General features: G+C 43.0%; 1 protein-coding gene across 5 annotated transcripts; it reads right to left on the bottom strand.

Moving 5' to 3' along the window:
- Positions 1-713: 713 nt before the first annotated feature.
- On the bottom strand, positions 714-21306 carry LOC117726412 (amphoterin-induced protein 2-like). 5 transcript variants are annotated; one of them, XM_034526689.1, is made up of 6 exons: positions 21259-21300; positions 17139-17296; positions 16822-16874; positions 11751-11798; positions 4694-4873; positions 714-3881 (listed from the first exon to the last, which is right to left on the bottom strand). In XM_034526689.1, exon 6 carries the CDS (start codon positions 3801-3803, stop codon positions 2310-2312), a length of 1494 nt encoding a protein of 497 aa, XP_034382580.1. In that variant the 5' UTR covers positions 3804-3881; positions 4694-4873; positions 11751-11798; positions 16822-16874; positions 17139-17296; positions 21259-21300; the 3' UTR covers positions 714-2309. The 5 variants fall into 5 exon arrangements, with proteins under 5 accessions (XP_034382580.1, XP_034382579.1, XP_034382578.1 ...); XM_034526688.1 differs by lacking the exon at positions 16822-16874; XM_034526687.1 differs by lacking the exons at positions 16822-16874; positions 17139-17296 and having other exon boundaries at positions 21259-21306.
- Between the last annotated feature and the right edge of the window lie 2608 nt (positions 21307-23914).

The raw sequence follows: 23914 nt of genomic DNA, 5'->3' as shown, positions 1-23914 counted from the left end.
ATAATATTATTCAGGGACCAAGCTGCTGACTGGAATGGGGAAATCGGTAGCTCGTTCTGTCGCCTAGACTGACAACACCTGCAACACCCCAAATGTCACCGGCTTGACCTGTGAAAAACACCTTGTCAGGAGGGAGGCAAGGGGCGCTTAAATTGGTCCCAGTGGGGTCCATCACCAGCTGAAATCTCTGTTCAACACCTGCCATTGGCCACGGCTTCTGAATGCATGATGCTGTCAGGTTCCTCTTGTCTTCACGGCCATTGCAACACTCTGAAATTAGTGTTTGTTCACATTAAATGTCCTTCCACACTGATGAGTTCTGACCAACAAGTGCACAAGGATTTATTTTTGCTTCTTCCCCCCCCGGCCCCCGCTAGCCATCAAAAAGGCTTGTAAGAGGATTTTTTGAAAATGCGATTTGTTGACTTACGAAGAGGTTATTTGTCATCCTTAAATCCTTCTGATGTAACACTACTTTTCATTTTTCACCCAAACGGCCTCTTCTCAATTTAGCTCGGAGTAATACTAAAAGAGATTGGACCAGATCCCAAGAGAGGAGCCAAACATGATGAAACTTGATACTACACGTGTCAAATATGAGTGTTGCTGTTACATTCAATTGTAGGGAGAAAATAACACACTCATCCTCCAAATAATTGAAACATTTTATTTCACAACTGCAAATATCATCATCGTTGTAGTCATGACAAAGTTTTACATCGACCGCTCCACTTAAGATTCATCCTGCTTTTAATAGAACAGACAACATATGAGAAGGTACTATTCAGACAAAGCCATGGAGACTTTACCGAGACTCTCAACACCTTGGAAATGATTCCACACACATATAAAACAATCAGAGGGTGGACGCAATGTGGGTCATGGTGGGGTTGGGGCGAGCTGGCAACCCTCCTTCAGACTTCTGTGACACTAATCTGGGCTGACTCGGGCCTCGTCGCCGAGCTCAAACTCCCTTACTGTCTGAACCGATAAGGATCCATTCCTCTGTGAATCTGCTGTTTTGTGAAGCCGTGGTGGAACAAGGTGGAGGGTCAAAAAGGAAGTCCATGTTTAAAAGGTGTCGGACACCCCTTTTAATATCATGCTCAAATTACGATAGCTAAACAGTAGCTGCTACCACGGGAATAGCCCACACCTTTGAATTTGCACAGTATTTCATTTCAGGCTTATTGTTAGGATCGTTTTCATTTGCCTCAAACCCAATTCAAATATGGTGAATGGATTTTCGAGCACTGGAAAATGGCCTGTTACCCTCTCCAAACCGGTCTCATGCCAGACTCATCACATACCCCCGCTAGGTCAGTGGCCCTCAGGGTCTGAAACCAACACATCGAGGCGCTTATAGAGTCTGTTTTCAACTAACTCTCAAGTAATCCCACCTGCTTCCTTATTAGCAGATGGAGGGTAGGTTTGATGGGTCAAACAAACATGGTACTTTAACTTAGGGGACTCCACCAGCTGGTCTCCACCAGCTGTCTCTTTTGCGGCTAAATGCTCTGCCATTTGGTGCTGAGCAGATAGTGTACAGTGGGTTTATTAGAGCTCAACTGGCTACACACCATCCAGTAGCATACATTTGTAATCGTTTGTCTCCCCATTAAAAAATAATAATAACCCCTTTTAAGAGAAGCCACATATTACACCACATTTGAGTTCGTCAAATGCATTTTTTGCACAAAGTTGACATTTTGAAGCAACACGACAGTCTACTCTGTCTCACATTGTAGTGTTTCTTTGCTTTTGATAAAAGAACCTTCACAAGGTTGTATTTGATTTCTATAATTTGAAGAGAGTGGGTAGCAGACACTGCGTGACTTGCAAACATCAAAGTTCAATTTCACACATATTACCGACGTGTTTTAAAATGATCATCAGTAGAAACAACAGGTGGTTAGAAACAACAAGTAGTCACCGTGATGGCAGTATTCACAAGGCACATACTGTAGAACAACCAGCAATGCCTCGAGCAGTTTATCAAATCAGCTGGAAATGTTCTACTCCCCTCAATTTAAAACACACCACCATTTATATGATCTTTGCAATCCCAATTCCATGAGCTCTTATTGTAAAAAACAGACCACTCACAACAGAGACATCATTGAAATTCTGCTAAAAGAACAGCTTTTTCTGCTGCAGACCAAACCCCTACAGTGTGTAACTACTCCACGAGAATCACAGTACACTACTTCACATTTAATAGATTTTCTTGTCTGAAACAAGACAGTGAAAACAAAACACTTGGGTTCAGACTGTAAGAATACAGGAATGTGCAAACGGTCATTTTCTCGCTAAGCTATTTGAGCGGTGTCCGTTAGGGTCTGTCCCACTGTCCTACTTCCATTTTTGAGAATTCCCTCTGTGGTTACGTGACCCAAATTCATTGCTGGTGTCTTTGGACCACCAATATCACAGTCCTCGGCCTGAGGCTCTAGGAACGCCACCCTTTTTCCGTTTGACCGCCGCTGTCCTGACTCTACCTCTCTGGGGTCTGAGCAGAGGATGAAGGCTCGCCCGCCACACCCTCTCGATCCCCCACCCCGGTTTCCCCGGCATCGGCAGGGGGTTAGGTAGAGGTAGAGTAGCACTAGAATGATGCTGACCACACAGGAGGCCAGGGTGGTGAACGCTGTGTTGAAATGCTCAGCACCGCTGCCGCGTGCCGAGCCGCTGGCGGAGGATGTGCTGAGGTTTCCGACCACCACATTGGCCTCCAGAGACTCGCTGGGGTCATAGTGGCGCCCGCGGGCTGCGACACACACGTACATGCCAGAATCCTCCATCAGGGCACCCCGTATTTCTAGGGTGCCATTGGGGGAAACTATTAGGTTAGCACTCGGATCATTGGTGGATGAATTCACCACAGCCCCTGGGGTAACCCAGAACACAGCCTCCTGTCTGTGAGAGGCCAACCCTGTACATGGCACTCTAAGGCTTTTACCAGGCTCCACTTGGTAAGTCTGTGCCTTAAGGGGCATATCTGACACTGCCTCCTGGCTGCATTCAGATACCGGTCCTGAACCGTCTCTACAAGGGTATTCACCTCTGAAATCCACCAGTGGGCGATACTGTTTCCACATCCAGTACTCCAGCAACGCGAATAAAGCGCAGTCACAGACCAAAGGGTTTCCCTGCAAATAAATCCCACCATGACGGGTGAGAGACAGCAGCCTCTGGACAGGCACTTCGGAAAGCCTATTGTATGACAGATCGAGAAAGGTCAGATTACGAGGCCCTCCAGGTTCCCAATAAAGCCCCAAAGGGAAAGCCGTCAGTCTGTTCCCGGAGAGGTAGAGCCTCTGCAGGCTGTATACATCGCTGAAGGCCCCTGGGTTAATCTGGACGATCTGGTTGCCAAACAGCAGCAGCTCTTTCAGTTCCTCCAACCCGGCGAAGATGGACGTGTTCAGGGCTGTTAGTCGGTTGGAAGAGAGGTCCAGGTGGAGGAGGTGTGGGGTCACAGTGAAGGCATCCTGCTCGATCCGGCTGATGGAGTTGCGGCTGAGAATCAGCGTAGCAAGCCGGTCAAACGGCCGGGGAATCCAGTCCATGGGCAGGACAGTGAGGGCATTGTGGCTCAGGTCCAACCGTGTGGCATAGCCCGGGAGAGCAGAGGGCAGCGTGGACAGATTGCTCCTGCTGCAGGAAATGATATCACTGGCACAAAGGCAGCAGGGTGGGCAAGTAGCCACAGAGGGAGGGACGCCAAGACACAGGGAGAGCAGCAAGGCCGCAGTGGCAGGGTTCCACCGGCTGCCGAAAGGCTGCGAGTAAATGGGACGCATCCTGGTGTTCCCTCAGGATGGGGTCTCAGGTTACTGTCTCACTGACACATGTCCAGTTTACAAGCCTCTGATAGTGAACTGAGGACGGACACAGAGAGAGAGGGACAAGGGAAATCATTTTCCTTATTTTCTCAACTAGTTTTAGAAATAATCTACACACCCTGCTGGTACTAAACAAAACCAAATCCAGATGAGTTTTACAGTCACACGAAGTGAAAGACATTATCATGAGCAAAAACAAACAGCAAGATAAACAGTAAGATTATGACATGTAATGGTAAAGGCGTTACATGCCCAAACAATAAACTGCGAGCCACATTAAATACAATCATCTGCACACAATAACTGTCAGTACACGTTAGTACATAATCCATACTCCTCCCCTATACCTCCCTCCAATACAATACAAGCTGATTACTTCTTGCTTAGGTCATGACAGTTTATTGTTGTATTCAATGTAAGAATATTACTCTATTATTTATTTCCAAATTCAAACAGTTTAGTCTGGCAAACTGTCATAATAATGCCTTTTAAAATGCTGCAAAACGCTGGGTAGATTAATCGTAAGCAAAAAAAAAAGTTTAGAGCAGCAGCATTTAGCCAGTTAATAAATCAACCTGCATTTTTTTAAATAATTGATTTCATCATTTACATTTTGATTTATAACCTATCAGGATGCCAATCATTCTGTTGTTGCAGCATCTTCAATGTGAGGACTTTGGAAGGGGTCATGTTTGAGCTCCGGACAAATCAATTGTGACTATTTGTAGCCCAAATGATCAATCGATAGAATCCCCACGCGAAATCTATCTGAGGACGGGAGATGACAACCAGGATTGGACGGCTTCTGTGGCGACAAAAAACAACCAGGATAAACCCGGCCGACTCACCCATTCAGATCACCGTCTCGCCCGCCTTCATAGATCCGGACGCGATGCGGGACCGCGTCCCGGACGCGGATCCCAAACCCCCACAGGCAACTTCGCTCCCTCCGTAGACGATCCGCCCGGAGTGTGAGGAAGGACGCGGGGGAAGCGGCTGAACTGCTCACCTGCAGGTCGGCTTGCATGCTGATGCGGGAGGGGTCCGCCCCGAGAGGACACACACACACAAACACACACGCACACACACGCGCACACATACACACACGCACACGTGCGTCAGCAGCAGGCAGCACACCAGTGCGAGAGAAAGAGGAGGGGGAGCCGGTGCAGCATCAGCACCAATAACTCCAGCGTCGAAATTGTGTTAATATGGCTATTGTTTCAGTAAAAAAAAAGAAAATTATGAAACGAGATGGCATTGGGTCATCACTTTCACATCTGCTGAACCTGCAAATAAAAAATGTCAGATCAACGTCTGTTATATCTTGAATGCCTATAATGCAAATATATCTATATCTATATATATATATATATATATATATAGAGAGAGAGAGAGAGAGAGAGGTGCCTAATGTTTATTTTATATAGCCCAAAATCACAAATTATTAATTTGCATCAGAGGGCTTTACAATCTGTACACATCCGACATCCTCTGACCTTTGACCCTCACATCGATTCAGGAAAAACTCCCCCTAAAAAAAGGGAAGAAACCTTCGGGAGGATCCCTCTCACCGTATAGACAGAAGTACAATAGATGTCATGTGTACAGAATGAACAATATAACAGATAACAACATATGTAATGCATATGGCTGATGATTCTTGGAATGAGAGTAGTAGGTATGCTGAAAAAAAACGACCAAAAATAACAGCAACAGCGGATATAGTTAATAGTGATAATAAAAGCAGTAATGGTATTGGAAATACTAATTGCAATGCAACTAATAATAATAATAATAATGATAATAGCAGGAGGTGTCTGACAGGACCAGGGTCCAGATAAAACCACAATCCAAGTAAACCTGAGAGGAGAGGAAGCGGAATAGATCCGCACACCAAATAGTTCCCGCCCCGTTAGAAGGAGTTTCATGCAGTCTAACGTCTCGAGCACCACCGATGGGTTCCAAGATTGAGAAAATAGTTGTGAGAAAATACATTATATATTAAGCAAAAACACATGATGTACCAAGATGACGGATATACAAAAAGGTACATAAATAAGATTATCGCACAACAGTTTATACAAAACATGTAACCCCCCATATGTTAGTACTCCGTAAGGGCTTCCAGCTAAATAGCCATTTATTACATTTATATTACAAGAACACGTGATACACCACCCTTGCAATTAAACACACACGCACACACACACACACACACCTTACATCTGGGCCACACATATTTAGAAAAAGTACATTATAACAGGATAATCACATAAAGGAAATTAGCAGTATAGAAATCATGTACCAAATAGACCAAATCAGAAAAATATAAATACATAAATAAATAATACATTTATAAAACACAATATACCAAAACCTAAAAAGGTAGTATTTCTATAAGAGACGTAAATCCTCTTTGTCTAGAGCAGTTTTCGATCTCTTTAATTTGGAAATAGAAATCCTCATTAGCGCTAAAGATCCGTATGATTCGTGGTATTATTTGAACCCTTTAAGTGGCCCTGCATGGTGTGTATGCATACAATCCATGTCAATTTTAAAAAAAGGAGCAGATATTAATCTTGCAAACTGGAGGCTCATAACCCCGGCGGAGATTGCCCAGTTCACGACGGGCATTACTCTGTTAATGGCGGCTCGGCTCGGCACGATTAGTCTTAATTAGAGATAACATCATTGTAATTCAACATCTGTGACTTAAACATGGGTTTGGTTCTTCTTCTGCACTGTGCTATTAAAGGTCTGTACAAGACTAAATCTTCAAGCCAGAAGAGGACTAAGTGAACAAACACCATTGGAGCTTGCAGAAATTTGCATTTTTAGAGAGCATTTGGATTTGCTTGTTGAGGCAGAATATTGCATACGGCGTTAAGCTTTTGCAAAGGGTTTACATAATCCCCCTCATTTTTCAACATGGTGTTTATCCGAGCAGTGCTGGAGTACGAGATTTAGCCTGCCGCCTTATTTATTCACTTAATGTGGCCACAAGTGTTCCCCATTACCGTGACATGAAGATTGATTTTCTAAAGCGCGTTATATCTGTTTTTACTGTGTGTTTACAGACGGTGTCTTTCATTCCACATGAAAGTATTCTTCCACCTAATCAGTTCCTCAAGGTTGTAAGCTGCGAGCTGCGAGCTTCAAGCTTTTTCTTTTCTTTTTCAATCTCGTTGATCTTCACGCACACACACACACACACACACCGCCGATTCGATTCCAGACGTTTACAAAAAGGAAAGAAATCAATTAAGAGAGAGTGAAAGGCCTGTGGTCTTATTATCTTCGGCGTAATCACAATGCAATTATGAGCTTTCCACCCGTGGCCACCGTGACAGACAAATTGCAGAATGTTTCCATGGCGCCGGCCATCAAAGGGGAAGTCCTCCTGGGATTTCGCCAGCGTGTCCGTCATGCCTCCGGATCTCACACTCACGTCGTCGATGTGCAAGCGATGTGTGGATCAAAGCGTTTGTAATTATTTTTTCCCAATACAGATTTTCTTCTTGATAACTGGAAGGTGGTACATAGTGGACAACATGGGGGAGGGGGGGGGGGGGGGGGGGGGGGGGGGGGGGGGGGGGGGGGGAGAGGGGGGGGGGGAAGCCTGCAGAATATGAAGCACGCTCTCTATAAATAACCTTCAGCCCTTCACCTTTAATCAGATGGCTCGTAGCTTTCACTGCTGTAACTCAGCATCCGCTGGAACCTGCAAGCCTTACCTGGCAGTTAGTTACAAGTAATTGCATCTCCTCCACACCGCAGGTGTAAAATAGCCCCTGATTGCATGGTTAGAACAACCCCTATTATTTTTCTCAGCATGCATTGAGCAAAAATCGCGGCAATGTCCTAAACTGCAGAGAGTAGCCTCGGTTTACAGTTTCAGAGGTCTTGGAAGCCACATGCAGTGCTATGAAAGCTGAAGTTGCAGTTCTCTTAAGGTAGGTTTTTTATCAAAAACGTTGTACTTTGCAATTTAAAGGAATGTTCGATGCTTTGGGAAATGTGGTTATTTGCTTTTGCGACAGATCAATATGAAGCTGCAGCCGGAGGGTGATTAGCCCTTAGCTTAGCACAAAGAATGGAAGCATTGGGAAACAGCTTTGCTCTGTCCAAAAGTAATAGAATTGAATGTACCTATAGCTCCTCCGCCCAAAGGTTCTACACCAGTAGAGAAATAGTCAGGCACACAACCATGAAAATGCCACTTGTTGTTTGTACACTCAGCCTTTATGCTAACGTAAGCTAACAGGCTAACTGGCCGTAGCATCATTTCTAACGTACGGACATGACTGAGATCAATCTTTTCATCTAAGTATTATCCAGTTTCTTTATGGCAGGACTTTTTTTTGTATGTACATCTTCATGATATAGCTTCAATAGTTTCATGACACTGATACTTTTTATTTGGCCTGTGCCTCACACACTAACTAGTACATAATTTTACACCGAATGGGATGTGGATAAGATCCATTCCATCCATTAGCCTTGACCTGAAGGCTGTAAACCCTTTAAAAATAGTATCTATCTTTCTACAACTGATGTTCTCATACCGTTCACAGCTTTGAGGTTTCCTGTTGCAGATAATATAGTGTTCACTGCAGAGGTCAGATTGAGCCCTCGATAGAGGCAGAACAACTATTTTGTCCTTAAGATGTCTTCCATACTCGCAGGCAGTATTTGAGAACATGTACGTATTGCATTTACAGCAGCTGCTGTAAAGATAAATCAATAACATTATACAAACATTTCATTAATGTTCACTCCAACAGATCCCAGTATCAAGTGTGCATGCCCATGCACTAATTGTCTCCATTTGCAGAACTTGGTCTTTAAGGACCGGGTATCCAAAGCTGGACCAGGTGAGAATGATGGAGAGGATGGAGAAATCCATCTGTCCATCGTCTCAGTGCAAACACCAGCAATCCATTAAGCACAACATTTCACTTTGAAAACATGAATTTTTGCAAGAGGGACATAATTAGTGTCTTGAATAACTTGAATAATGAATTCTGCCTTTCTGTTTTGTCTCTGAATTTTGAAAAGCAGCCATCCTGGTACCCAACATGCAGAGCAGGGAGAGGTATAAGTACCAGAAGAAAAAGAAGGAGAAAAAAAGTTGGATTTCATACGGTGTTAAAAGTGGCGACCCCGTCCACTCAGTGCTCCATCTTAACGCTTCTCCATCCAGCAGCTGCTGCTAATGAAGACACTTAAAACACGGGAGGCTGTGACAAGCCTTCGGAGCTGTGAGAGGGGTTTTAATGGAAGAAATGTAATCCTGCACTTGCAGAAGCTCCATCCCGGTGAATGCTCTTGTCTTAATGTAGATTCTGTCCTACACTTCTAGTCCAAGTAGCAATTTGAGTACTTTTTCTTCTTTTTTTTAACAAGCTCCTGCAGACCTCAAGAACACATGACACGTGGCTGCATGTGAAACCGAGTGGCGAGGCAGGTAATGCGTAATCTTTTCTTGTTGTTGGCTGAAGGCACTCTTTAGTAGCTGAGTGGTTATTTACATCACAAACAACAACACCTGTGCCTTATTTCTCTGTGCCGTGAAGCTCTGGTTAAACTATTAAAAGTGCATTGCACTGGCTGAAATGTCCTTGAAGCTGTAGCTAATGCTGCTGGAAATACTCGCTCATGCATTCAAAATGTGTATTCCTTCGGGAAATAGTCTGCAACAAATACAGGTTGTTTTTTTTTAATTACGGAGCTTTTTTCTTTTTAAATGTAAGTTATTTGTGATGTGTTTTTAAAGATTCACATCTTCAATAGGAACCAATGGGTCTGAGTGCCACAAGCAGGCTGGGGAAGTCAAATATTGAAAGATGGACAAACTCACGGTAGGTTTCAGGCTTTTCATGGTATTTGTTGAAAACAACAGAAGAAGAAAAACCAGTGGCCTGCCTTATCCTTTAACAATGGCTGAAAACTGTACTCATCGATTTAGCATTGCACTCCTAGACACATTGTCGGACTCAAGATGCACAGATAAAAAAAGTTGAAGGACCAGAGATATTCTCTTTTTTTTCACCACACATTTTTCTTAATTCTTCCTTGTCTCCTACATTTCCCAAAATGCAACTTGACCATTGACAGGGTGGAACGTGTGTGTGTGTGTGTATGTGTGTGTGTTGTGCTAGCCGTGACTAATGTAGCTTCAATGAAACTAATGTAATCTGGTGAGCTTAATTCTTTCTCGCTCCACACCCCCAGTTTTTCCTTATAAATGTCCCAACTAACCATTAAGATAATGTTGTCTCCAGAACCGGTGAGGTCAGCCTCAGCCGAGAGAAGGTCGGGTCGAGCAGCTGAGTATTCGTCCGTTGCTTGAGTGAGTGCAGGATTTAGAGGCAGCTTAAAGGTTAGGTCAGAGTTAGGGAATGGTGTCGCCTGTCATGGGGCCCAGTACATTTAAGACGGATCCAAATACTAATCTTCACCCGACGTTTGGTACATTTTACCGTGTAATGATGAAAGAAGCCGAGAGTAAAAACAACTAAAATTGGGGTTTGAATGAATGAACAGAATAAATCTTAAGCAAATATAAATGAATCGGTGTGGAGCGATGTTTTAATTCATCTTAATCCATTCTTCCCAGATTCTCTTGAGAATTATTATCGTCAACAATATCTTTTATTTAATTTTTTTACACCTGTCTAACCAGCTGACATTTCCCAAACACCACCATGGATGATGTAACAACCTTACGTGTTTCAAACTCTCTGTTCGCTGGCGGCTGCGGTGCCTATGGAGACCCCCTATGTTGTGTCTGGCCCTAAAAACAGTGCTGTGACCTCCACACATGTTCAAAGAGCTGCCTGCCACCTCCTCTCCTCTGTGGGAGTGTGGAAGACAATGTGTGGGTTTAAATAATGTGATCCTTGTGCCATTAAAAAGGACTTTGTGAAGTGTCCAAAACACATATGTTCACTGTGGATAATAAAGAACAACAATGTCACGGCAGCACAGTGGCAGTTCTCGGATTTAGTCATCCAATCTCGATGGTACCATTAAACACACCATATTGCACTCAGCAAAATCCTTAATCATTAACCGCAGAAACCGCAGCAGCATGGCAACCACTAGCAAGGTGGTTTTCATGGGACCTTCGGCCCTTTTTAGGTTCAAGGGGTTGCGTCATCTGAGCGTAACCCAAAACCAGTAACCCCCGCTTACTGACGGTCACCTTCTGCTGCACATGTCAATACATTATCCCTTTTATCTCTTGGTGGAGTTCATACTCTCACTGTTAACAATAGAAGGCAGGTAAATGGTAAATGGACTGCCCTTGTATGGCGCTTTTCTCGTCTCCACTCAAAGCCCTTTACCGCCACATGTCATCATTCACCCATTATTCACACAGATGGTGTGTTGAATAGTAGGATTAATTAAGATCAGACATGATAGACATAATTAACAATAGTCTCATGTCATGTGTCAATCCCATATGACTACAATATATTCATGTATATTTAATAATGTCGACAGCGCACTGCTTTGGTCCAAGTTGAATTATCTCGACACCCATTGATTGAAGTGAAATGTGGTTCACACATTCCTATCTCCCTCAGGGAGAATTGTGGCTGGCTTTTCATCCAGCGCCATCATCTGGTACTTTCCTTTTAAGTGTTCAATACTTTAGTTTATGACCAAAAACTTGCAAAACTAATGGTATTCCCATCAGCCTCAGCTGTACTTTGGGACCCTCGGCTTTGGAACGACCTGCCTAGGGTAATTCTTGCAGAATCAGTAGTTTTCTTAAAACCCATGTTTACTGACTATCTTTTATATGATATTGCATTTTTTTTTATATTTGTATCTATTTTATTGATTTGCTTTTATTGTTTCATCTTTTGTAAAGTATCACTTCGAAATTCTTACCGTAGTTTGTCTTGTGTTTGTTGGGCCTCACAGTTGAGCTTTTACTTGCTGTGGATGACAAATAAAAAACATTGTTATTATTAGTGCTAATTAGGACATGCTAACATGCTAAACTAAGATAGTTAACATGGTAAACATTGTACATGTTTACCATCAGCATGAGCATGTGGACATAGCCACGTTAGCATTTAGATAACACCTGACACCTGACGGACAATCACAACACTTCATGCAGCATAACACGAATGTTGCCCATTATGTTTCACATTTTTGCTATTCAATTGTATTCTCACCCAGAATGATTTTCTAGTTATAATATAGAAATGTTCACATCGCCATTTTACTCTAATGAAAAAAAATACATAAAAAAAAATCCTGTTATTAATGAGGCTAATGAAGTGAAAGAAAGGCCATTTTTAGAACACGCTGAGTAGAAGAAGAAAAAAGAAAAAAGCTTGTCTCTCTATTTTTGCTCATTTTTTGGGATAAAAGTATCTCGCTGCTGCTGTCAACACATTTGACAGATTCAGGTCTTTATGATGACAGCTAACAATGTCAGCTTTCCAATTGATCCTCCAGTCGGCCACCAATTAGAAGAAGAAAATAACTAAACATTTCATCTTGAGCCATTTGTCTAATTTAATACAACTATTTTTTTTCAGGAAAAAGAATCCAGAAGCTGAAAGCCGTTTAGGTTTCTGGGAATACATGTTGGCTTCATGCAGTAGGATTGGAAAGGATTTGACATCCTTCCCAATCACTCACTAGATGCATGTTTATTTCTAGATATACAGAAGGAAGACACAACCTCTAATTGGAGTGAAACCATTCAAAGTCCCAAAACTCTTGAAAATGGTTTTAATCAATATCAATATAGATTATTCTTCTTATTTGGTCTTTCGAACTTAAACCTTTACAGACGCAAACTGTGGGACCAGTGAGAGGGCAATATCTACCAAACTGAACCACTGCTCTTGCTATTGTAGAGAAACAGCGCTCTCCACTGGAGACATGAGGTATTTCTACTCACTCGCTGCTCATTTATGCATGTGTACAAACCGGGAATATATATCCTCATGTTTGGTGTCGCCCACTCAAGGACTGCACTTCAGTACACATTCGAGCCTAAGTATATTACCTGAGTATTTCCCTGTTATGCAGTTGTGTACGTGCACTCCACTGCACGTGTCTGACAGCTTTAGTTGCTTTCCAGACCACCCATTTCCAACCCCTTCCTGTCCTGTAAAAAACATGAATCTCCAAATTCCTTTGTGGGTTGAGCAACTTCTTGGGTCAAATAAACCATTTAAAAAGCCTCTTGGTTTAGCTGGGGGGGGGGGGAAAGCATTGTCTCAAGATTGAATTTCCTTATCAATTAATAATGCTTTGAATTAGATAACAATATACACATTACAAATGGCAGCAGATGATTGATATTAGTTGAAGCTCCAAAAATACAGAAATGTTGTAGTATTTAAGTCTAACTGCTGTTGTGGAACAATCTGAATATGTATCTGACAGCACTAAGGCTCAGTGTAGTGGGTTCTCCCTTCCCATAACTTCAAAATCAACTTAATGAGGAAGTTCTACGTCTTGTGAGCTAGCAAGGCAGCAACCTCTGGGTCTGAATTCTTGCATTCTCTCTACTGGCCTACGTTTCCAAAAATGAGTCAATCCCATTACTTATCATTTGATTTATTACCTCAGTAAACATGAGTTTGTGGTCTCAATCTCTAGTTTCAATACAGCAAGATGTTGATTTAGTCATTTGGAGGCTGTCCACAAGCCAATGGGTGGACTACGTCCACTTGACCAATCCCTTGATAAGAAAAGATAAGAGGGAACCCACTTGTTATGCTGAAGCAGAACATTTATTTTAACACAAATGTCGTGTCTCCGAAGTTTATTTGAAGATAATTGACCGTTTCATGTAAGTCTGTGGACTGAAATACAAGGAGAGCTTTTGACCAAACCTGGACTTGTTGTAATCATATTTCCAGTCACACACTCGTATGACAGCAGGTTGTTGATCTGCTCATCAGTGATTCCTTTGACTCTTAATTTAGCTTCAAGCATTTTATAAGTTTCAACCCACAGATAAAATGTGTTTTTCCTGCATGACACACTTTCCCATTGTATTTGTGTAGCTGTCATGCTCTGTATGTATAGGTGTGTGTTTTGATCCTTTTTATCAGTGTGTGTCTGTGTGTGTATGTGTGTGTGTGTGTGTGTGTGTGCGTGTGGCCCTTCCCATGGGGGATCTTTTTCCTTTGCCGCCATGTTGACACACGTGTGCTTGCAGTGACAAGTGTGAGGAGAAAGGGGCTGTGCACGTCATACATCATGCTATCATCACTGGGTGAATGTAAAGACAACCTGCCTCAACACACACACGCACACACACACACACACACACACACACAGCAGCCTCTGGGGAAAGGTGTAGCTCAGTGGAGGTTGGCGAGTTCACATTCCAGGTGGGGAACATGAGGGCCGCCCTTGAGCATTTCCGTTTGTTTCGCAAGCCTTGAATTGACATTTTGTATTTACTTTCGCTTGAAAAGCTTCTCCTTTTCTAGAGCCCTTGATATTTTCCTGCATAGTAACCCCAAGCTTGTGGTCGGTGTATAAGGTCAGAGGGTCAAATCCAAAAATACGATGTTGACAGGAAGGTGGCGGGGCCCATGCAGGTGGCAGGCAAAGTGTTCAGACAAAGCCCCTCCCCCCCCCCCTCCCGCTCAGCAGCCCGTCCCTCGGTCGCTAAGAAGAGTGTCATCTACAGCTCCGGAAACAATAACATTCCCTGAAGAGGGACTTCTTTTGCCCCCCCTTTCAACCGCCCCGCACAAAAGCCCAAGGAGAAAGGGTGGGTGGGGGGTATTCCCCTTGATAAGGCACGGCCTCTTAGAAACTTCCAGGGGCCCTTTGGATTTGTTCAGCCTGATGGAAAAGTACAGGGCTCTGGCTGCCAACTAGCCACTCGCTTATATGGTCGCATCTCAAGCTCTGTGTGCAGAATTAGCGCAACTCGATTTGTGAAAACATCGAGCGCATGACGTTCCGGCACACAGATCCTCGTTTGTGCAGACGTTCTCACGAGGGACAACGTCTCGTCATGAGTGGTGAGACAGCAGAACGAGAACCAGACACGGGGGAAGGATATTGGAATGTCAGAGCAAAAAGAGATTAAAGCCCCTAAACATCTTTTTTCCGAGAGCACCTTTGTACTCTTAGCGAAGGGGATGAGACTCGAACACACAACCTGCTGCCAAAGATAGAACCGTTTGAGATATTTCACAGAGATTTGTGTTTGTTTGTGCTGCTGTCTTCTCATTGGTTTAAAATCAGAGCCATCAGAGCCCCTCGACTTTGGAACGACCTACCTGAGGGGATAAGACTAGCAGAATCAGTAGCTTCTTTTAAATCACTTCTTAAAACCCATTTTTATAGAACTGCTTTTAAGTGATGTCGTCCTTTTATGCAGTTTCCCCTTGTTTCCCCTATTGTAGTTTGTCTGTTGCTTTATTTTGTATTTGTAATGTTCTATTCCTCTATTGTGTTCATTGCCTCATGTATTTTCTGAAATTTTTAATTGTATTGATGTTATGTTTTTACCTTGCTTATATGTAGAGCACTTTGTAAACTCTGTTTTTAAAGGTGCTATATAAATAAATGTATTATTATTATTATTATTATTATTAAAATGAGAGAAAAGAAACTGTGATTCTTCAAACCTCCATGCACAAATAAGGTTTGAGCAACATTTGGATCCTAATAGAATGACAGTTGTGTTTTTTTTTTTTTTACTTTCTATCAAATCTGATGGAATCACACCCAGAGTAAAGCAGATGAGCTGAGGTTTAAGAGGGAAAATGTGAACTATTATCTTTAAAAGGACAACACAAAGATACACTCTGGGGCGAATTAACGAAAGGATTGCGCTCATCAAACCTGCACAAATAAGACAGAAACAAACTGTCAAAGCACCGGCAACAATAGCGCCTCTGGGCTCCTGTGCTATTAGCACATATTTGAATGAGGTAATAATGTGCAGACATTTGGTGCATAAATTGGCTGCTTTCTATGCAGACGAGCCTCAGTGTAAAAACAGTCCAATTCACAGCGATCACCGCTAATCGCTACATGTGTAGCGTCAATAAACATTGTGACGTTTTCAAGGAGTTGATTGTAACTGAAGTGTAAAAAAAGGGGGCGTCCGCTCAAACAAATGTATTTTGGGATGCAGTGACATGAAAAATGGTTTAATAAATTAATAATTTTTTTCACACAAAAAAAGAAAGGTTAATAAGGTTTATTATTTCATAGGTGAGGGGTTATGTTCTACTACTAACTACTGTTTTATCATTGGGCGATGCCTTTTGTGAATTGGGGAGGTTAGCCATTGCAAATGATGCACAATTTATGGTGCAAACAGCATCTGTAATCGATTCTTAATTCATCCGTCAGTGTACCAGCAATATTTTGAGTACCTCTGTGTGCTCCTTTTTACCAGCATTTGAGGCACAAATGGTCTATTTATCATATTAAAATAACAAGACCAGTTTTTAAGAAGATATAATGTTCTTTTTTTTTAATGATATATAAGCCAATATATAAGGCACTCTCAGATCAGGCTAACAGCTGTGTTGGCTTTTGAGGGTTTTGAAATGTCTTTGAGCAAGACATAATTACCCTCATGGTGCAGGAGAAAAAGAGACACTAAAAAGGACAAATGTGATTAGTGCATGTGACCAGGGAAGGTAACTAACCTTGTTGGTCACATGGGGACAAAGATAGCTGAAGGCTATTCTGGGGTTTGAAAGAGAGAGGTCTGCTTGTTGGGTCTTGTCAACGGCTTATTGCAAGGGCTGAGTGCACAGATAGTGTTTATTGAAATATAAGAATAGTTATATTTAGATGGTCGCTTACAGACGGAACCCTCTAATGGTCAGGTTATTGCAGATGGTAAAGTAAGAGTTGTGTGTAGGTATTGGTAAACTCCGCTATGAAATTCCCGGATGATATAGAACTTGGCAAGTTAAGTATAAAGTATAGACGGTAGTATGCTCACTGAGATTGCTGCTACACAATACTTCTGAGGCTCTCCCCCAGCTGCACTGACCTCTAAAGGAAAGGGGAAAACACATTATTACCTGGAAAGAGAGGCCGGACTGACCCCAGGATCACGAAAAAGACATAAACAACTTCACCACATTAGCTTATTTGCTTTGTTAGTTACTCGTATCGGGCCACAGGAACCCAAAAGCACGACGCAGAGGCAGATAGACAGGCAGGGTCAACACCGGGACATCAGTCATAAAGGCAAACAGGTCCAAAAGGGGCAGGCAGAGAATCCATAGTCGAGAACAGACAGATAAGGGATAGTACCTCGCGAATAACGCTGGAGAGCTCGGCTGTAACACACAAGACCATCTGGTGGGGAACAAGTGCACGTGGAAGGGCTTAAATAGTGAGGGACTGATGAGGGGATGTGCTGCAGGTGAGATGGGTGTGGACAACCAGCCGAGGGGGCAGAGTGGGAGGATCTGAAATGACACAGGAGTTAGCTATGACACAGGAGTTAGCCATGACACAGGAGTTAGCTATGACACAGGAGTTAGCTATCACACAGGAGTTAGCCATGACACAGGAGTTAGCCATGACACAGGAGTTAGCTATGACACAGGAGTACACAGGAGTTAGCTATGACACATGAGTTAGCCATGACACAGGAGTTAGCTATGACACAGGAGTTAGCCATGACACAGGAGTTAGCTATGACACAGGAGTACACAGGAGTTAGCTATGACACAGGAGTTAGCCATGACACAGGAGTTAGCTATGACACAGGAGTTAGCTATGACACAGGAGTACACAGGAGTTAGCTATGACACAGGAGTTAGCCATGACACAGGAGTTAGCTATGACACAGGAGTTAGCCATGACACAGGAGTTAGCCATGACACAGGAGTACACAGGAGTTAGCTATGACACAGGAGTTAGCCATGACACAGGAGTTAGCTATGACACAGGAGTTAGCCATGACACAAGAGTTAGCCATGTCACAGGAGTTAGCCATGTCACAGGAGTTAGCCAACAGGCAGGTGGGGCGACAACAAGCTATGAGGTACTGGAGTGTGTAACAGTTTGTATGGCTCACTCATGTAGCCACCAAACAGTTATATATTGAGGAATGTTAGCTAGCGAAGACGGTTACATGTGTAAAGACTCATGTTAGTTGGATTCATCTAAGCTAGACCGGAGCTAATGTTAGCTGAAGAAGGTCTAGATAACGTTAGCTCGTGCTGACTGTGACCAGACGTTCTGGGTTTCAAGCTGGATGTCCCGATTCCTGGCAAATATCTGTACATTTCTATCACTCAAATATTCACCATAATTAAATTAGTGGCTATAATAGTATACTTGTTTTCAGTGCTTACATTGACAGTTAGCCGTCATGCCAAAGAGAAAGCGTTCCAAATCACATTTGTTTTACTTTCAGTACATACTTCAGCTGCCCTTACAAAGTATATAGCTACGGCACACAATCGGGACATACTACCTTGTCATAACTTTACAAAGTACCCGGCATTGAAAATGCATTTTCGCTCACAATCAGTGGGAACGTCAATATAAAAGATCATATTATTGCAGCCAGATAGCCATTAGCAATAGCTGCCAGTAAAAGTGTCATAATCGGCCATATTTTCAGCCTAAAAAACACCTATGCAATCCTTATGCTTTGTGTTTGCAAGTGTTATCATACCGTTTTCTAATAAACTCTGATATATTGGTAAACAAAACATAATTTTACATCTGCCGAGGCGCTGTCCAAAGTGTTGAAAGTTGAGCTCGGTAGATGTGCTAAGCAGTGAACACATTTTTGCCAGTTTTCCTAAAATAACCAATGCAAGTTCAAAATGACTGTCACGTGTATCGTTCCGTTTAAATTCTGTACATCCAGCAGATGTGTTGTGTTTCTACATGATTATGATGGCAGTGGTGCCTCGAGAACTACAAGACCAACTGAATTAAAAAGGACTTCCATTTTACTTTTGGATCTTTGGACGTGACACCATCGAGATGTTTATTGGTTTGAACAGTTGCCTTCATCGTAAAACAACAGATACCTCAGTCCAAAAACAGGCCAGAACAGAAATATGTCACACCAGATGGCCTGTTTTCCATTCTTTTCTCTCAAAGCACATTATATTGGCGATCAGGACGACCCACGCTGTGCAGTAATTGACGAACTGCACGTGCACCCTGTTTTCTCCAAACCTTTTGGGACACGTGTGCGTGACGCCGGTGGTCCCTCAAACCCGGCCGACCGTTGGCCTGTCTGCGACAGCAGGAGGGGGGGGGCTCCTTTCATGAATGTGCATGAGAATGTCAACAGCAGCCTTAGCCACCAACAACCTGCCCCCGGACCTATTAGCGGGCAGGGGGCAGAAAAATAAATGTCGGAAAAACACATTGCGTAAGGCCTTATGTAACTCGCCTCAGAAATTAATAGCTGAAGCACAGGAGCGGAAGAATCGGGGAAATTATGCAGAGGCCTCGAACTATTGTGTTGTCGGCCTGGCGTGAGGGGTACACGGGGGAAGGGGGGTTCAGAGGACTCATGAACACGAACCCTGACTGCTTCTCATCGCACTTTGAAAGAAAAAAAATAATGATGTTTTGGAGATAAAGGGATCTAGATAACACTTTGAACAGCAACATTTCCTTCACGTCCTTCACATGCACCCCGTTTGGCCAAAACACCAAAATGATTTCCAGCATTTGATTTAATCCAAAATAAGTGACAAATTCTTTCCTGTAACTATCTGTCAAACCCCACACATTTAGCTTATCTGGGGTAAGATTTGTATAACTCTGTGTATAGTATTTGCAGACAATCTAAGATGAGATAAAGAAGGCACCTGTCAGTTTCCCCCTTCTGGTTTTCACAGCGTGAAAGGTCAATGGCTTTTCTTACACACAGAGTGAAGGAAGTGCTCTTTCCTGATAACGAAGTGACAGGTTCATTTCCATGTGGTGCAGCATGGGCTATTTAACTCTTCAGTTCCTGTTAGTATGGCTGCTGCATTAAAAAAAGTGGTGAATAGTCAATGTCAACACAATGATTTCAATTAAAAACCTTTTGCATTCCTTTATCTGAGAGTCACATTCGAAAGATTGGAGTGCCAGACCACCTGCTCGTAAAACTCATGCAACTCAGATGCATTTCAGCTTTGGAAGTTTGGTAGAGCATGAATTTCAAGAGCACTCTTGTATAAATGATTGTAAAATGCACATAAAATAGACACGAGTGACAACTCTTTAACAAGCGAGTCATAAAGAAGGTCAGGCTCTCAGTTGACCCGCTGACCCTTTTGGGGGAACGTTCAAGTCGGTTTGTATGGTGAGGTTTAGACAATACAATTGCTTTGGTTTAAAGGTTAGGGTTGACTTTTTCTTTTCAATATTTAACCAAAGCCCACAATCCTTCCCTGACTTTAGCCAAGTGCTGTGCCTCGTGTGTTGTCAGGGAACATTATGCCTCCACACTGTGACGTTTTCTGCAGAAACGTTCATTAAACACGCTTCCTGATTACGTTGATATAAAATCTTGTTTAGGTGGCATCGCAGCTCTTCTTAAAATGCTCATTGTTAGCGTGAAAGCTGCCACTCTTGAGTTTTTAATTCAAATCACTTTGTGGTGGCTGGAATCGTTATCCAGAATTGTGGCTGGACTGAGAAACGTGTCTTGCAATTGCACATTTGGAAATAAACCAATCTCTCCAAATTTGAGATGTTTCATGTTAACATCATATTTCATTTGGATACTCTGAAATACGCCTCACTCCAAATGGAGCATTTTCCATATATGAAGACATATGGGATATGTCGATATTCTTTTAGGTTTTAGGTGCATTCAGAATATGCGTCTCAATTATGGGTTTTACGGCACTTTGTCACACACAACGTCTTTCCTGTTTATAATTTTCTTTCCTCAGTAAACTTATTGTATGTCGCTTTGGATAAAAGCGTCAGCTACATGACATTATGCTGCCCTCAGTATATGTGCCGTGATACACCCTGGCAGTTAGACAAACTCCTTCCTGACATCACGACTCTGAAGACAGTTGTCCGTTGTCCGCAGGTTTATTGACGTAAGAAAGAGTAAAACTAAAACACACAAAGGGCATTATGAATACAAACAAAATACTTTCTTTTTAACCGTACACATACACACAATGTAAATATACAGATTCTTCAATGAAATAACTTTCTTTATTTTTAACCGCTACTTTTATGTATTTACTACTGATTTACACATATGTTCCTATAAACCACTGTATTTTAACATAACTATTTATTCTGTCATATGAACAACATTCATAGCGGAGTAGTCATTAACTATGACGCGATGGACTTTGTGCATAAAACTTCCCAAACTAAACATTGTCACAAAAATAATCATCTGCGATCATAAGTAACAATAAAACAAATCAATACATACCAACGATGCCATCAAAAGGCATAAGATGTAAGCAGACTCAACTGGATTGTAAACTGAGCCATGCTCTTCCTTCACTTCCTGATTACAAGTCCCCTAACAAGTTACAAGACATTTCCTGTTTCAAAATAAAACGTCCTGTTTCAAAATAAACATATAACTTACTGATTTGACAATCGTAACAAAACAGACATGTAATGTAATAATGTAATGTAATGTAAACATGAGTTTATGGTCTCAATCTCTAGTTTCAAGTCTTCTTCAATACAACATGATGTTCTTTTATTAAATGATGGTCATTTAGATGGATTCACATGGAACATAAAGAGGAGTATGCTTTAGGGCGCGCTCATTGTGATTGGCAGGTCGCCGCCGCTACCAGAGCCGAATACGCCGTCTTTACGTCACTCCTCCAACGCATTCCAAATATGGTAACGTCCCTTCACCGGTTGCAGAAAAGCCAAGATGGCCGTACTCCGAGATGGCGACGGCCAAATCATTAAACTCAAGGCTTCAAAACCGCAGTCCACAAACCAATGGATGACAATGTCCACTTATTATATACAGTCTATGATCTGGACAAAAGTTGATTGCAGGTATCGTTTGACTGGAGAAGGTTCGACACCATTTGGTAGTGAGTTATTACCGACAACAAGCCCAGGCTCTCATGGTGAAAATAACACCCATCTGGATAAACATTCCCACCAGTTGGAGGTGAAGGGTCTTTGTCGGAGCCTGTGCTCTCTCGCCCTCCAACAGATGAAAGCTTTGTTTTATTCTTGAATCAAGCAGACAGATGTGGTTATCCGGTGAACAGCCAGTGAATGCACCACGCATTTCTCTGTGATGATGAGCAAGGAACAGGTAAGAGGTCACCGTTTTCCAGCGCAGTAAATTCAAGTTCTCCCGGTGATAGCTCAAACAGACGTTTGCGCAATGCATTGGTGTCATTTCTGAGCCGGTTACATAACGAGAGCTTTTGTTTGGCGGGTTTGCCCAATGTGTGTTTGCCGGCAGCAACGGTTACGTTCCGGTCTGACGAATGTGTAAGCTCTCTTTATCAGAAATATGCTCGAGTTTAAGCCGCCGCGCTCGACAGTGTTTGACCAGGGTGGGCAGGACGGCAGCTGCGAGTCATGTCGCGACTTGTTTGCCAAACGTAACCCTCGACTATCTGGGGCCCCGCCTGGTGGCTGCTGGTCAGGGTTGCAGTCGTCACGGACTTGTGCAGAAGGTTCATCACACAACGGTTCCCTATCAATGTGGCCGGGAAAGCGTCGACCGTGGTTTCTTTCATCATGTAGATCAAATGTAATTTCAGGGAAGAGCTAACGGGAGATTAAAGGGCTCAAGAAGCTCACGTTCATGCATCCCTGGTACTCCCTTAGTGCCTTCAGGTCATTCAAGGGTGTGAAGGCAAACAAGCAAAATACGCTCAGGCAAGAGCAAATGCAGATGTAAAACATTAAGCATGGCTCCATTCCACGATGGTCGCGTCAGTTCCAGGCTGCGTACTGTATGATTTGACATGCAGGATCTGGATTATACCAAATGATTGTTGATCACAATCAACCTCTCACTTTGTCTGTTGGCCATTTGGTGTTGGGCATCCAGCGTACAATTAATTCAATAGAGCTGCTGGGGGAAAAGAGGTTGATAAGAGCCATGAGAATGAATAATAAAGTATATTTGTTGCCTGTAAAATCATGGGCAATATAGTCAAAAAAGCTCATTGGGTTGATTGCGAGTTACTTATAAGGCAACTTTTCTATTACATTTATTCGCAAATGGTCATAAAGCGCTTCGCTCTGCTGAAGCACAGTACACGGCTATAAGTCAATAAAACCGTCACCATCAAGTACGTCTTAGTGATACATCCTCCATCTGGTGAACTTAGATGCTCTCAGGTCCTTCTTGCCTGAAACTAAACCTGATGGGTTGCAGTGCTGGGGGTAATTAATGACTATCAGCTGAAGGAATCTCATGTGAGACTCTTTACTGAGTTTCTGGGCTGTGATTCAGAACATGAGACAACTCGTGAGACGTAGCGCCAGAGAAGCAGCGCAGTGAGAATCCCTCCAACATCCGGCATGGGTATGTGTGCACTGGAGACCATCACAAGAGTGATAAGGGGACTCACCTTTTCTTCTGCTTCTGTTGTCATTAGGAACCCTGGCTCAAGGGGAGCAGCTTGAAGGAAGACACGAAGATGGATAAAACAATTTCTAAGGCTTTTGAGTCAATCAAAGAGACCAACGAGCAGACAAAGTGGTGTCGAGAGACTGTGAAGGGAGGTGGATCAGGTGCCTCTAATTGGACAGGTTGGAGTTGATTAATCAATAGCTTCCTGGAACAAAGAACGACAACCGGGTACTCAGACCACCACATTGGTCACAACCATCGGGAAACGTCACCTTTAATATGAACTTCGGACTGATCACGCTTAATGTGCAGTGAAACAAACTGATCCCAAGACACAGCGTCTCGGCCTGTCACAGCTGGCCGAGCTGTAACCTAAAACACTCTGTCCTCGTATACCGCCGCGGTTGCGAAACACAGAAGCCAGCTGTGTGTGTGGGAGAGCGCGTGGCTTACAGCACACAGCCGGGCAGCGACTCAGACGTTCCATTGGTTTCATATTATGGTTTGGCTCAGCAGG

This window comes from Cyclopterus lumpus, chromosome 23, assembly GCF_009769545.1.
Source record: "Cyclopterus lumpus isolate fCycLum1 chromosome 23, fCycLum1.pri, whole genome shotgun sequence".
Lineage (NCBI taxonomy): Eukaryota > Metazoa > Chordata > Actinopteri > Perciformes > Cyclopteridae > Cyclopterus > Cyclopterus lumpus.
The sequence above is the reverse complement of the archived record's forward strand: the minus strand, read 5'-3'. Positions and strand labels throughout refer to the sequence as shown.